The 14,772-nt window shown below is 43.6% G+C and overlaps 1 protein-coding gene across 4 annotated transcripts in view; it reads left to right on the top strand.

Annotated features, from left to right (window-relative positions):
* Positions 1–14,772, top strand: part of TANC1 (tetratricopeptide repeat, ankyrin repeat and coiled-coil containing 1) — a 224,407-nt gene that overhangs the window by 155,499 nt on the left and 54,136 nt on the right. For all 4 annotated transcript variants that reach the window (XM_045560314.1, XM_045560312.1, XM_045560311.1 and 1 more), the window contains one exon: positions 9,170–9,433. In XM_045560314.1, coding sequence (XP_045416270.1) covers positions 9,170–9,433 — 264 coding nt within the window. The remainder of the gene's footprint in view (positions 1–9,169; positions 9,434–14,772) is intronic.

Raw genomic sequence — 14,772 nt, 5'->3', positions numbered from 1 at the left:
GGGGTGAGGGGCGTGCCTTTTTCCGTCTGAAGAACATGCCTGTTTTTTATAAGGTGTAGCCTGGGAACAGCAGCTTTGGGGCATCTTAAATGTTCGATAAAGTATTCAAGAGCACTGTGATCTAGCGAGCTGAGATGAAGGTAAGATACCTTGGCTTCCTGCTTTGGAAGACCTGGCAGTAGCTTGTAAAATAGGCTGGTAAGGGTCCGCGTTCCAGATTACGCAGGGCTTGCAGAAGGGAGGAAGAGGCTTTCCCTTTAATTTTTCATTTTAAATAGTTTAAAGTTTGTCTCCCAGTAGCGCCGGGGCTGGAATGGCAAAGGCTTTGGGGTTGGGCTGGCACAAGATGCACAGCTGCCGTGGCATTATGAGGCTCAAACCAGGGGTCCATGTACAGTATTAGCACAGTTTATTTAGGGCATTTGGGGAAATTTCAAACAGTGCTAACCCATCCTTTAAAATTCCTGAGCCTCTCTTTACTATTTAAGCTGATTTCTGTCATGTTGATTATATTTAATCTAAATATTTTTGCCCAGCAGATGCAAGGACAGGAAGCTTGTGTTCCCACATGCCCGGGCAGCCCTCTCAGGGCTACATGGGGCGCCCTGCCTGTGTTCTGTTTCCACTGCTGAGGAGGAGAAAGGGCAGGCTGGTGACCATTAGAAGAATTTATTGGGCCCCTTCCAATCTGTCTCTAAGTGGACCCTCTCCACCCCGTTTCAACTGTATTTTGTTATCCATAGGGGAGTCCCACTTTATCCTATTTCAGTAGGTCCAAGTTCTTCTGACAAAACTGCATTTAGAAGTATAATAATTCTGTCATGTAGAAATACTGTCTAAGCTGGATGGGATTCACTGAATTGCCTATTAATGTCTTTTTTTAATTATTATTTTAAGTAAAGTTCCTTACCCTTTGCATAATAAAATCATTGGCATTACTAGAAGTTAGTGTCTGATTTTTAAATTTTCAATGTGGAAATCTTCTAAATGTGAAACCCAGCTGTACCCAATCACCATAAAATAGCTTTCAGTTACTTGCTGTGAAAAGAAAAACTTGGTAAAGAAGTGCACTTTTGAAGGTGTTTCCTCCATGTCTGAGAAAACATTTTTCCGTAGTGACACTCCTTTGAATATAACCTTGCTTCCAACTGTTACAAATGGAAAGTATAAGCTGTATTACTCACAGTTTAGAAAAAAATAAAGTGTATGTATTCATTCATTGGAATGTATGAAAACCAATCTGATTTTTTTTTAAAAGCATCACTAAAAATAGTGGGTTTTAAAGTATTTTTTAGGCTGGGCACAGTGGCTCACACCTGTAATCCTAGCACTTTGGGAGGCCGAGGCGGGAGGACTGCTTGAGCGCGGGAGTTTGAGACCAGATTGAGCAAGAGTGAGGCCCTGTCTCTACAAAAAAATATAAAAATTAGCCAGGTATGGTGATGTGTGCCTGTGGTCCTAGCTACTTGGGAGGCTGAGGCCGGAGGTGGATTGCTTGAGCCCTCGGCGTGAGGTGTGGGGGGTGTGGGGGACGCCAAGTGGACAGCAGCCACCTCTCCCAGACTTGGTATGTCTCCTGCCCAGAGCAGGTGTGCTGTCCATCTGCCCAGCTCCCCACCCCTGAGCGCGCAGGCATGAGCCGCCACATTCCACCAGGCTAGGGAGCTTTCAGGATGATTAAGTGCTCAGAATTCCCGCCCTTCCCACCACCTTTCCTTTTTCTTTCCTTGTGCTTGCCTGTGTTTTCCTCTTGTTCACTTTGAAGCAGGGAGGCAGGTATAAATTTAGACAGGAGCATACCTTCGTAGAAACATTTCTCCTGCAAAAGTGACATGTGGTAAAATATTAGACATTTGATTAGCATCCTTCCATTGCTTGCAAGAGTTCTATAATATTTGTTTTTCTGCCCAGTTGCTTAGGATGTTAAGAAAGAAAATATCGTGGGTAACTTTTGTCTTCCCTGGACTCTCTCCTACCTCCTGCTAGGCTTATAAAATGAAAGTGATTCCAGAGGTGGCTTTACACCTTTTATCTCCGGGAGTTTGTGTCCCAAGGGGGATTATCAGATGCAGAGGCACACAAAGATGAATTAATTGTAATTTATTTTCATTTTTGACTTGTTGCAAATCCTGCCCTTTTGGTTTTATGCTAATGCTGCTTTGTTGCCACCTGTACTACCCTGCTTGCTACTAAATTGAAATGCTTTGAAATTGATTTGGTAATAACTATTTAGAGTGTTTCAAATCTGGGTTAATATTCATTTTGCTACATTGCCTGCAATTTAAAAAATCATCCTTAATTATAGAAGCCTTTTTAAAATCTCTTGGGTGAAGAAGGAAAATTTTTCTTTACATATATAATTCAGTAATATGCTTGACTGTGGGAAAGAAATCCTTGATGACGATTTGCTGTACTTTTATTCAGACCAGTTGAATTCTTCAGGCTGTTCTGTTGGTGTAGCAAGCATTTATTGGCACCTACTGTGTACCAGGAGCTTGTCCTGTACTGGGCTAGTAAAGATAAGGCACAGTATCTGTTGTCAAAACTCGTCCACCTGGGGGACTACAAGATGATCTCCTGCCCTGTGGAGGGTTTGAGCAAGTTGTCAGTTGCTGAGAAGAGTTTAAAACATGGCAATGATTGACACCTCTGATGAAAGGCGTATGCTGTAGGTGCATAATGATACCAACCACTAATAGTGCCTTGAACTCTTTGCCAAAGTCTGGAACTCCGTGGCATCATTGGTCTGTGTCAGAAGCTCCAGTTTCTCTGCCTTCAGCGTACAGGTTGTGTGAAACTTTGCCAAAACTCCGTGCAGTGTGCAGTGTGCTTTTGCTGGAAAACGTCATGTTTAAATCCTCAGGCTTTTCTCTGGAGACTGTTCTCTGCTGTGTCAGACTGAGTTGGGCAGTGTGGCTGAGCAAGGTGGGTCCCATTCTCCCGCTCCCGCACCGCCCTGCCCCCAGCTATCCCTCTTAGGTGTTTCCACGATCAAAGGGCCTGATGAATGTGCCTGAGAAGGCATGGCTCAGGTCCCTGGCCTCGCTGCATGTCATAGCAGAACACGCATTGCGCAACACAGGGGAGCATTGAGCCGGAGATTTGGTACAGAGATCTGGCTGTCACAGCCCGATCCCAGTGTGCAAAGCCAGAAGGGGAGCAGGGCTGTGTGGCACATTGGACAGGGCTGGCCAGAAGAGCCAAGCTGTCATTCTGGGGTGGGTGCAGAAGGAGAAGCCAGAAAGCCCCCTGGAGCCAAAGGTTACTGGGGCACCCCACCTGGGACGTTCTGTTTGGCATTCCAAGAGAGGTAGCTTGAGTGTCTTCACTGGAGCCCTCTCCTTACTGGGCAGGGAGAGTTTAAAGCTGTGACTGCAGGGGAGCCAGGGACCCTGTTCTGTGTGTGGTTTGTTAGTTTGCAAGCGGGGTGAGCCAGGGTTGGGGTGGGGAGAGAAGTGTAGCCTGGCACTTCTGGCAGAAAAGCTTAAGGCAGGCTGGTCTCATCCACGCAGTCTTTCCCTTTGTCACTCCGGGACGTTGGAAATCTGGCCTGGCAGCCTCAGCAACCATTGGGGGTGAGGTGTGAGTTCACTGGAGAGGGGCACAGCCTCCTGCCAGGTGAAGAGGACTAGAGAATTCTTCACATTGCTGCCCTGACTTGTCTCCTTGATCTTTTTGTGATTTTGGAGTTCCTTTGCTGCAGTGAAACTTAATTTTCTAAAGTTGTTAATCAACCGAGGCAGTTTCTACAGTAGTTGGATTTTCCTTTTTTATTCGCTTCTTCCCTTCTGCTTTTATAAGCCGCCATTATGTTCTTTGCTTGTTTGATCTTTAATTCATTGGTCCAGTGTTTTAAATTCTTCCTGTCAAACATTAAACTGAATATAGAGGTTAAAAAAATGTTTGGTTTTTTTTTTTTTTTTTTAAGCGCTACTTTCATTTTCTTCAGTTGTATGGGGAGGAAAACGTTCTTGAGTACTCAAGATATGTGAGGCACTTTACATACATCCTCATCTAATTTTCTCCACAACCCGAGGACGGACAAGACTCTATAGAGCCCTCATTTGGAAAATGAGGACTGCATCAGACTATCTATGAAGTGCATGAAGAAAATTTCAATTTCTGGGTTTTTTCCCTCATTGTTTCAAAATGTATATTTTTGTGTGTTTTATAATAAATTAGGGTAATATATGTACATAATTTAGAAATATATGTATTTGGGATGCATGCCCCAAATTTTCTGTTACTAGTGTGGCATGATCCAGAACAGTATAGAGCCCCTTTCTGGAATGCAGCGCGACTTGGGGCGTTCTGGGGCTTTGCTGTCTGTCGGTAGGGCTATTCTGGGGATTCAGTGAGTGGAGAGATGACAAAGGCTTAGAACAGAACCTGGCACGTAGTAAGCACTGTTGCAATATTCTCCTTAGCCACTATTGTTGTTTCTTCCCTGGTGAATTAGGAATGCTCACAAACAGACATTTAGTAAACCAAGATTTTTCTTTCTCAGTGAAGGGATGAGTTGAGGAAAGGAAATAGGAGCTAGAGAAAAGATGCAGTCAGGAGTCAGGTTCATAAGATTTTATTCATTTGTCTTCTAAGTGGACAGAAAGTTTTAGGTTTCCTAGTATCCAGTGGAAAGAGAGAAATGCAGTCAAACACAGAAGGTGATGCTTGTAAAGACAAAAATGTTACCTGTTCCTGGTACCAGGTCCAGAGAGACATACCTCCCCTTTGTGGGACCTCAAAAGGGGAGAAGCCAAGGTTTGCACCCAAGCCCCTCTCACTTTTCACCTCTTATCTTCCCTGTAGCTAAAAGAGAATTCTGCTCTGTGTGGCATATTTTGATATCATTGGCTGTTAGCTCCTAAAATTCCTGGACTAACACTGTAGGCAGTTTAGCTTTCTTCTTGATGTTCTTTTAAACCTATAACTTGATTTGGATCCCACCAAACTAACTTTTTTTTTTTTTTTTTTTTTTGAGACAGAGTCTCACTTTGTTGCCCAGGCTAGAGTGAGTGCCGTGGCGTCAGCCTAGCTCACAGCAACCTCAAACTCCTGGGCTTAAGCGATCCTACTGCCTCAGCCTCCCGAGTAGCTGGGACTACAGGCATGTGCCACCATACCCGGCTACTTTTTTCTTTGTATATTTTTAGTTGTCCAGATAATTTATTTCTATTTTTAGTAGAGACGGGGTCTCGCTCAGGCTGGTCTCGAACTCCTGAGCTTGAGCGATCCACCCGCCTCGGCCTCCCAGAGTGCTAGGATTACAGGCGTGAGCCACCGCGCCCGGCCACCCACCAAACTAACTTTTAAGACCCTGAACCTATACTGATTTTTTGTTATTGACTCTTTTAAGTGTACATTCAACATAGAACCTTCAGAAGTTGAAGGAAGAGGTTTTAAAAAGTTGGGAAGGAGGAGAAAGAATACAGTCTTATTTCAGAGTCTTACGTAGCAAAACATTGGATGACTCAGTGGATGATTTTTTAATGGGGCAGACTTCATGAGCTGCAAGCTGTTTTTTAGCCCTATGTACTTAGAACTCCTTTTCCATGTTGAGCACTGTGCAAGCAAAGGGTCTTTTAAAAATACACAGTATGTACAGTCCGAGTAGTGGTGTTGGATATTACTACTAACCGTGCATGTGCTTGTGTGTGTGTGTGAGATCAGTTTTTCCTGAATCTGTTTTAGTACCTATAAGGGAGGTTGGTGGTTCTCAGCCTGTCTACCTCCTTTCACACTTGTGGTGATCGGGTATTTGCCCTAGTATATTAAGAAAGTACTCTGGAAGTATTCCAGCCCTGTGCACTAGTACAGAGAAAGAAAAGACCCTGCCCCTGGGGCTAAAAGGAATTTTCAGCCTACATGGAGAGTCAGAAATAGCACGTATGAATCAATGAGCAGTAGCAAACTAATTTAACGCTAAATTTTAAGGCACAGCCTCACCTCCCAGCTTAATAAAGCTTAAGGCCTGATAAGCACTCATGTTTCAGAATCTGTGCTGGAAGCGTGGTTGAGACCAAGTTGGGGTAATGATGGCAACACTTAATTGACAAAAGCTGCCATCCTTACTAGTTGAAAGGTTAAAAATGTAAGAATTTTTGAGTTTTTAACAAATTTTAAAGATTATCTCGTCTCTGGAAAATGTCAAATAGCACTTATTTTTTAGAGATTTAAAAAATAAATAGTCACCACTGTTAGTTAGGACGTTGCCCTAGTTGTGTGTGTGTGCCTACACAGGAGCATTCTTGAGAGTTGACTGGGTTATCCTCATCAGGAGTTTGAGTTTCTGTTAGCCTGGACGAAAGATGTTTGGGTAGCCTGTCATTTATTGGAAGAACCAGCTTTCTCTTTAGAGACTGTGGAGCTGCCCCGTGTGGTTGCTTCTTAGCTCGTGTGGGGAAACCAGACTCATTGGGCCACTATCTGCCCCGCCGGATCTGCTTCACGGCTTAGCTGTAGCAGAGCCAAGGTGGACGTGCGCTGTCCAGGCTTCAGGCTGCATAGACTGCATCTGGTTTTGCATCCCAGGGAGGAATATTTGTGGAGTGGGGCATCTTCTCGGGAAGGCCCATGGCCTCAGATTTTCTAGGCTCCCGGCCACTCAGAGCCACAGAGAATGTGCACGGTGGAATGTCTCCTCACCTGAACTAAGGGCAGTGGGAGGGCTGCCTCTTCTCTAGTCTCCTGCTTAAAACACTGACTTTAATACTTTCGTTTCGAAATGGCTGCTCCATCTGGGTCTACTCTGCCCAGCCACTGTTCCTGCAGCTGGAAGCCTTCCTCCCTCACCCATTTTCCTTCCTCTCACAGCCGAGACCTGATCGTTTCCTCCCGTCAGGTGCTGGGCGTAGTGTGGGGCACCCGCCCTGCAGTGCACCCTGGGCCTTCAGCCTGTCCTGCAGTCCAGGAGCTCTGACTGGGCTTTCCCAACTCTCTGCAGCTGCTTCCCGGGGCCCTGAGGTCCTGCTTTTTGTAATGTCACTTGTGACAGGAAGTTCCTGTTCCCACTGCTTAAGGTCACAGTTAGGACTCAGACCCTTGGGAGTTTGATGCAGAAGTGCTTGGCACTTAGCACACTTCGACTTGTGTTTATTTTTCAACTTCTAAACATGTGCTCCCTAACAAAACCAAACAAATCACCCCCACCCTAGTCTGGAACTTTTTCTCTCATTTGGATGTTGGGGTAGCCTGAGAACCTAACTTGCTACAGTATGTCTGAGAAAAGCACTCTGTGTTGCAAACACTGGACTTAATAAATGAAGGTTTGTGGTACCATCTGTGTTACAGGACTGCGTGTGTTTTTATACTTATTAATAGAGTTACCATTAATAATTACCACTAATAAGCAATAAACTTAATAAATTAAACCATTTCTGTAAACCATTAGCACAGTCCCTGGCATGTAGTAAACAACCTTCAATAAATGTTAGCTGCTGCTGTCACCGTCACCATCCCCATCAGCATTTTTATGATGGAAAGAGTCACAATTGCTTACGTATCTATGCTCATATAAATGGTCCATTTAAAAACACCATGAAGCCTGTAATTTCCAAAGAGGGAGAGGTATGGTTTACTACTGCAGATAGAACACTTGGCAATGCTAGAAGTCTACCCAAAAGGTGTGATAGACCCCGTCCCAAGTCAGCTTATCCTTTGGTTAGACACATCATATGAACAATCTCGAACTGTTAACAGTGAAGTTAAGTGTAGTGTCTCTGCCCACGCTGAAGTGACGTTTGTTAATTTGCTCATTCATTCAATAAGCAAACATATATTGAGCACTTACACTGTGTGCCTGGCTCTATGCTGTTGAGATAAAGGAAAAGATTACTGTAGATACTCTAGGGAGGCTTCAGCCCGTAGCTGGGATTTTTAAATAGGGAGGCGACCAGAGGGTGGTAAGTCTAGGCTGCAGCCGCAGGAGGATCAGAGAGGACAGCCTTAGAATTGTGACAGGATGTCCTGCGGTCATATGCAAGGAAATTGTTTTGTCTTTACTTCCAAATCTTAAAACGCTGTTGTAAAAATAAACAAAACCAAACTCCTTCAGGCCCTTTGATCCTAAATAATTGACTCTATTTGAGCTAACTCACCAGTCTGCTGATAAAAGTACGAATCATCACAAGGTGTTGATAAAGCAGCTTAATCCAGGCAGCTGGGTTCTGAATGCACTTTGGCCTGGCCTACTCCCATTTAGCAGGCTTGCAGTCAAGGGCCTGGGCTACTAGGATTTAATAGGGAACAGAGGGGTCAGTGCACATGGCCCTGTTCTCAAGGACACAAGCCAGTGTTAGGTCAACAGTGGGGCAATGTGAGTGGCCCAGTGACCTGTTGCAAGGAGATCCCATATGGCTCAGCGTCTTTAAATTAGAAGTGGCTGTTTGTAGAAGCTATGTAGGGTGAGTATTGCTTCTTTCTTTGGTCATTTTCCTCCTCCTGTTTTGCAAAGATGTTTGCAAACGGTTTTTCCTATCTTTTTTTTTTTCCCCAGGCTGGTTTTCTTTCCTACAGGTTAAATTTAATTCGGCAATTGTAGCATAGCTTCCCCTGCCGGTACTCTCCCTGGGCTGCTTACCTGAAGGTTTTCCATTGCTGCAGAAAAACTAAGTCAAGTCAGCCTCTCTGGACCATCTTGAACAGATGTTATGAACTTTAAGGATCAAATTCTCTGCTTGACTATATAATTGTGTTTTTGTTTCTGTAGGTTTTATCCTGCATCTTTTCTGCATTAACCATTTTGTTGATCATCCCCACACCCCACTGCCCAACAAATGTTGTTCATTTGGAAAGTGTACTTAAAGGTTCAAAGGAATTTAATGAGATAGGAATTCTTTCCTGAGCAATTCATCTTTCTTAAAAAGAAAGGATACATTATCTCCAAATTATATAGATTTACTGTTAGCTGTCTAAAAAGTATCTGAGGGTTTTTTTCATTATCTTCCTATCGGAGTTTTTTTCCCTTCTCTGTAGAGTGATTTAGCAGTTTATTTCCCCTGATAAACAGCATTCTTCTAATTTACCAAAATATCAACATACTTCGATAAAAATCTTTGTGGACTGGAAAACTTTCCATTGATCCTGGGGAGGGCAGTGTGTGTTTTAACTCTCAATAGATAGCCCCAGCTATGACTGGCCTCCTTCAAAGTATTTTGGTCTCTCATTTCAGCCACAATTACAAGTTCATCCGAAAATGATGACCGGAGTGGCTCCAGTTTGGAATGGAATAAAGATGGAAGCCTAAGGTTAGGGGTTCAGAAGGGAGTGCTTCCTGATCGCAGGGCAGATAACTGCTCCCCAGTGGCAGAAGAGGAGACCCCTGGGTCAGCGGAGAGCGTGCTGCCCAAAGCGGAATCCGCAGCTGGAGATGGTCCAGTCCCTTATTCTCAGAGCTCCAGCTCACTAATAATGCCACGGCCCAACTCAGTTGCAGGTAAGGCCACGCCTCTCCCTGGAAGGGCGCTCTCACTGAGACTCAGGTGTGCTGTGTTCACTGTCTTCATGTGGGAATGTAATCCAGATACAAGCCAGCGTTGTGATCTTGGATCAGGCAATGACCTTTTTTAGGCCTCAGTTTACCCATCTGTAAACACAGTAAGATTGTACTTAATGGTCTAAGTGATCTTTCTGCTCTGGAATTCTTTAAATCTATGATTTGGACTATGTGGCTCTTTGTGTATACGGAAAGAAAGTATAAAAACTCTCCCCTTGGGTTTTGTTGTTTTAAATGTGAGTACCTTCATGACTTTTTATTATATGTTGGTTAAATGGGAATTATTGTTTAGAGTGAGTTTGTTAATATCAGTTCAAAGAATTTTGAATCCAGCTTTCAAACTTATTTTTGTGTAATTGAGGCCCATCCTACAGACCAGAGGTCAAACTTCCATGCAATTTAGTTACAGTGGAGCTCACAGCTTAAAATGTAAGCAGTGGAAGTGAGAGCTCTGGATCAAAGAAATGAAAATAGCAAGACAGATGCCTTAGCAAGATGCAGCTGCTGGAACTAAGAAGAAAACAAATACCGGTTGCTGTCGATAGTTGGACTGGTCAGTAGGTGGCTGTCAGGCAAGGAGAGTGCAGTCGGCCCTCCAGATCCGAGGGTTCTGCCAACCACAGATTGAAAATATTCAAGAAAAAAATTACAACAATAAAAAAAATACAAATTTAAAAGTACACTTAACCAACTATGTGCATTGTATTGGGTATTATAAGTAATCTAGAGATGATTTTAAGTATATAGGAGGATATGCGTAGGTGATAAGCAAACATGACACCATTTTATATAAGGGACTTGAGCATCCAAAGATTTTGGTATCCTGGGAGCCTGCTGGGGGTCGAGGGGCGGTACTGGAACCAGTCTCCAGTGGATACCGAGCGAGCGCAGGCTATGGTTTGGGTTGGGTGGGGAAAGAACTCTCTACATCTGAGCCATGGTGCCTATTTTTAAGGTCTTGGGTTTCTAAACTTCAGGCTCTTGGGCTGAATTTAGAAGAGGAACTTGTTACAGTCACTCTTTGTTATCAATGTAGCACTTAAAATCTCTCTTCTACTAATGCATGGACCCAGATTCTCTTTTGCTACATCAGAGGATTTTTCTGTAATTTATATTAGGCTTTCAGGATGTGGTGGGTCACTCTGGCTGTTGTTGGGTGTTTCACAGTGGAACTCTGAAGTGGCTGATAAATAAATGTCCCTAATGGAAAAGTTCTGAGGCACAACTCTAATTCACTTTCAAAGGAAGTTAAAATGGCCTTGTTCCAGAGGAGGGATTTGGCATGTCTGCTCCTGGAGAACGCTATGTGTATTGACTGATGGCTCTTCCACAAGCTTTTGGTCTTCCCTCTACCGGTCACCACCTATAACATAGTATGTTGCACCCAAGGCGTTTTAAACCATATATACCTAGTTGTGATGAATGGGTCATTTGTATTATCCCGGAACTTGATAGCTTTTCAACTTTAACAAAATAGCAAACTTGCATTCAATTTAATCAAGCTATTTTAAAATTAGGAAACTTTAATACATTAATTTTAAGTGTTAAAAGTATCCCGTTTGGGGTTATATTTTCTGCTTGATGTTCTTTTGTGTGGTCTCCTGCCATGCAAAGTGACAGTGGGTGTGACCTGAGCTTTTCCAGGAGTCTGCTGTGATTATAGAGCAGAGCTTTCTGATTTCTGCTGTGCTCATTCATTAGCTTCTACGGATGCCCTTGAGCTAGACCTCCTGTGGAACTGGGAGGGTTTTACCTTTGGATTTGAGCAGAGTCTACCTGGCCTAGTGGGTTTGCTCATTTCTTCTGTGCTGCATATTTTTAAAGCTGAATGCATATTTGAAAGGAAATAGGCAAATGCCTTACCTCACAGTATCTGTTAACAAGCTAGAAGTCTGGAAGATTCTTCATGGCCCACCTTCCTGCCCTTAAAGCTGAACCTCAGTTAAGAGGGAATGGCAGTATTTTTCAAGTCTCATTGAAAAACATAAGATTCCGGTTGTGTAGACTGTATACAGTGCTGTTTATTTAGTGATTAGCTACGAACCAAGGCAGCAGACTACACTCAGTGCTAGAAGGATTGACATATGTGAAGGACCAGATACTGAAGTCTCTCAGAAGTATTTGCATGTTAAGATCTATGTAAACACAAATTGCTGTTTGGTAGGAAAGGTGTTTTGGTGCATGGGGACAGGGTGGGGACTGGCAGGTGAAGGAAGAGGGTGATACCGGGCCTCCATTCACGTGACTGGCCTGAGGGGTGAGGTGTACAGAGCCAGTTTCTAAGGTTGCCAGCCTTCACAGTCATCGAGCTTGCACAAAGAATTGTAGTTGTCTATTGACTGTGTAGTAAAGTGACAATTTTTTTTTTTTGGTCAAAGATCATAAAAATAAGTTGATTAGGTTTGAAGATTATTATACTACATAAATTTCCTTTTTTTTTGAGACAGTCTCACTCTGTTTCTGTTGCCTGGGCTAGAGTGCCATGGCGTCAGCCTAGCTCACAGCAACCTCCAACTCCTGGGCTAAAGCAATCCTTCTGCCTCAGCCTCCCGAGTAGCTGGGACTACAGGCATGCACCACCATGCCCGGCTAATTTTTCTATATATATTTTTAGCTGTCCATATAATTTCTTTCTATTTTTAGTAGAGACAGGGTCTCGCTCCTGCTCAGGCTGGTCTCGAACTCCTGAGCTCAAACAATCCTCCCGCCTCGGCCTCCCAGAGTGCTAGGATTACAGGCGTGAGCCACCATGCCTGGCCCATAGATTTTCTTTGTAAAGACATTTGTTAGAATGGGGATTGATTTGGGAAGCCGTATATCACATCAAAACGTATGACATGGACACCTTTTTTCCTTTATTGAAAAACAGAATATGAAGCCTTTAAAAGTATTTTAGATCATCTAGAATTTGGGTAATGTGTTCTACTATTTTTTACTACCTTTTTTCCCTTTCGAAATACTTTGAATAGATTACAGAACACTGTTTAATTTTCCAGGAAACCAACAAACACAATTACTGTCTAATTTTCTTGAAACTCTAACTGGTAATTTCCCTGGACTTATTGGCATTTACCTTTCATAGGTTAGTCTACAATTTTAGCAGATGTTCCTCTTTGTTCAGCTTAGAGAACTCTCCCCACTCCCTCCCACCACCTCCCCCCCAAAAAACAAACTCTTTCTCAGCATTTTGAAATGGTACTTCTTACCCAGATATTAGGCACAGTATGTGTGTGTACAATAAGTGTATAATTAATTTAATTGTAGAGATGTTAGCAGTAAGTTTCTTGCAGCATGAAATTATTGCTTTACCTCTGATTTCTCTTGGCCCTGAATAGTGTTTAGGATTTTGAAAGCGTTTATCGTTAAATACTGAACGTGAGTCTGACTCTTGCACAGGTAATGTCTGAGAATCTGCTTTAGACATGCCTAAGGAGGTAGAATGGCCCATGTCATCTGCTCTGTGGGGAACAACACCTGGACGCATAGTTAAGCTGCTGAAGCTTCCCTGCTCCTGCTTGCTGGTGTCTCTATCGCTGGAGGGGAGAGGGTAGAAAGTGAAGGTAGCTGGTGGCTGGGGGCCCCGCTGTAACTTTCAGCTGAATCATGTTTGAAACTGAGAATCAGCCAAGAGCTACAAGGGTTGCTGAGGCTGCTCTGGTGACTGAAAATCTGAAAACAGAAGCATTTAAAATGTCAACATCTCCTGCATCTGTGTCAGCTGAGACATTTTTGCAATCCTTTCTTTGGAATGTCCTTTAGAGTTGTGTATTTTTAATCCTTTCAGTTGTCACAAAACTATGAATCGAATGTTATTATTTAAGGGGTCGGGAAGAGGGGAAATAGGAAACCCTTTTGAGGCTCTGAGCACCTTTGTATTCTCGAGGGCTGAGGCAACACGTCAGATGTTCACGACTATCCAGCTCTGAAATGAGTTACAGGTTGTGGCTGTGGCTGCCCACCCCTTCTCCATGGGCCGTGATGGGTACGCTCACCATGAGGCATGCGAGGAGAAGGCATGCCCGTGGCTTGGGCAGGAGCCTAGAAATAGGTTCCAAGCTGTGTTATTGTTGGAGGGGCCAGGATTATGGGGGAGCAGATGCAGTCCTGTTAGCCCTCCAGGAAGTTTCACACATCCTGGTTGTGAAGGACCTGGAGTGAAGCTAGAGGCTGCCGTTGGATTACCACATGTCAGGTCCATTTGGAAGTCCGGCATAAGGAATTATCTGAGTCCCACGCAATGGGAGAGAATTGCGTGGTAGCTGCATAGGGTGTTCACTTAAACATGTACACGGTGTATACATGCCGTGGATATGTACCAAAAGGATGTAGAAGCACAGGTGTAAACTGTTGTGAAGCCAGGGTTTCAGATGTTTCTCCGCTGGCTGGGAAGGTGAGTAGGTAGGGCACATGTTTGATTGTCCTTTGAGGGATGCAGCAAGAGGGGATATGCCATCGCAGAGTCAGGCTGGAGCCACCCGGGTGCTTGTTAAACGAAAGGATGAGAGGGATTGATGCAGACCATGTGGAAGAGGAGGACTGAAACCTTACCAGGCGAAATGGGAAGGGCTCAGGTCAAACTCACGGTGCCAGTCAACAGCTGGATGCTGGGTCAGAGCCTGTAGGGTAGCCAGAGGGTTTTCAGAGGTCAGATGGCCCAACTTGACTTCTCTCTTGCAGCTTGGTCCCACTAAAGATTTCATCAGTCCTGAAAAGCCTTTGCCCTTGCAGTGTGACTCCCACTAGCCTCATTTGCCCTCAAATCATGTGTATGTTTTATTACCCTGGAAGATAATCATATGTCTAAGATCAGCAATACTTTATGTTGGGCCACATAAGCCACAAACCAAATTAGGTAAATTCTATTTACATTTTTCTCATCGTGACCGAGGATGTATGTATAAAACAAGAGGAGGGATTTTTGAAGGCAAAAACACGTACTGTGTGTATATGTGCTTCTAAGGTTTGCTGAGAATCAGAGAATACACACAAGAATCCAACTTGAGTGTATGTCAGAATAGATCCTTAATGCTTTTTAACAGGCACCCACGCAGTGAATCTTACTGATTTGGTCGGAGGTGAACATTTGTAGGATTTTAAGAAATATATACATATATACACCTAGATAATATATAATATATAATACATTTACATATCTACATATATTTAAAGCTTAGGAATGTGTTATAACTATGACAGCCAAGAGCTTTTAGTGTTCTGAGTACTATGGAATTGTACATGCAGAATCTGCTCATTTAATTAACAAGGTTGGAATTCCAAAC

Source organism: Lemur catta, chromosome 8 (genome assembly GCF_020740605.2).
Source record: "Lemur catta isolate mLemCat1 chromosome 8, mLemCat1.pri, whole genome shotgun sequence".
NCBI lineage: Eukaryota > Metazoa > Chordata > Mammalia > Primates > Lemuridae > Lemur > Lemur catta.
The sequence above is the reverse complement of the archived record's forward strand: the minus strand, read 5'-3'. Positions and strand labels throughout refer to the sequence as shown.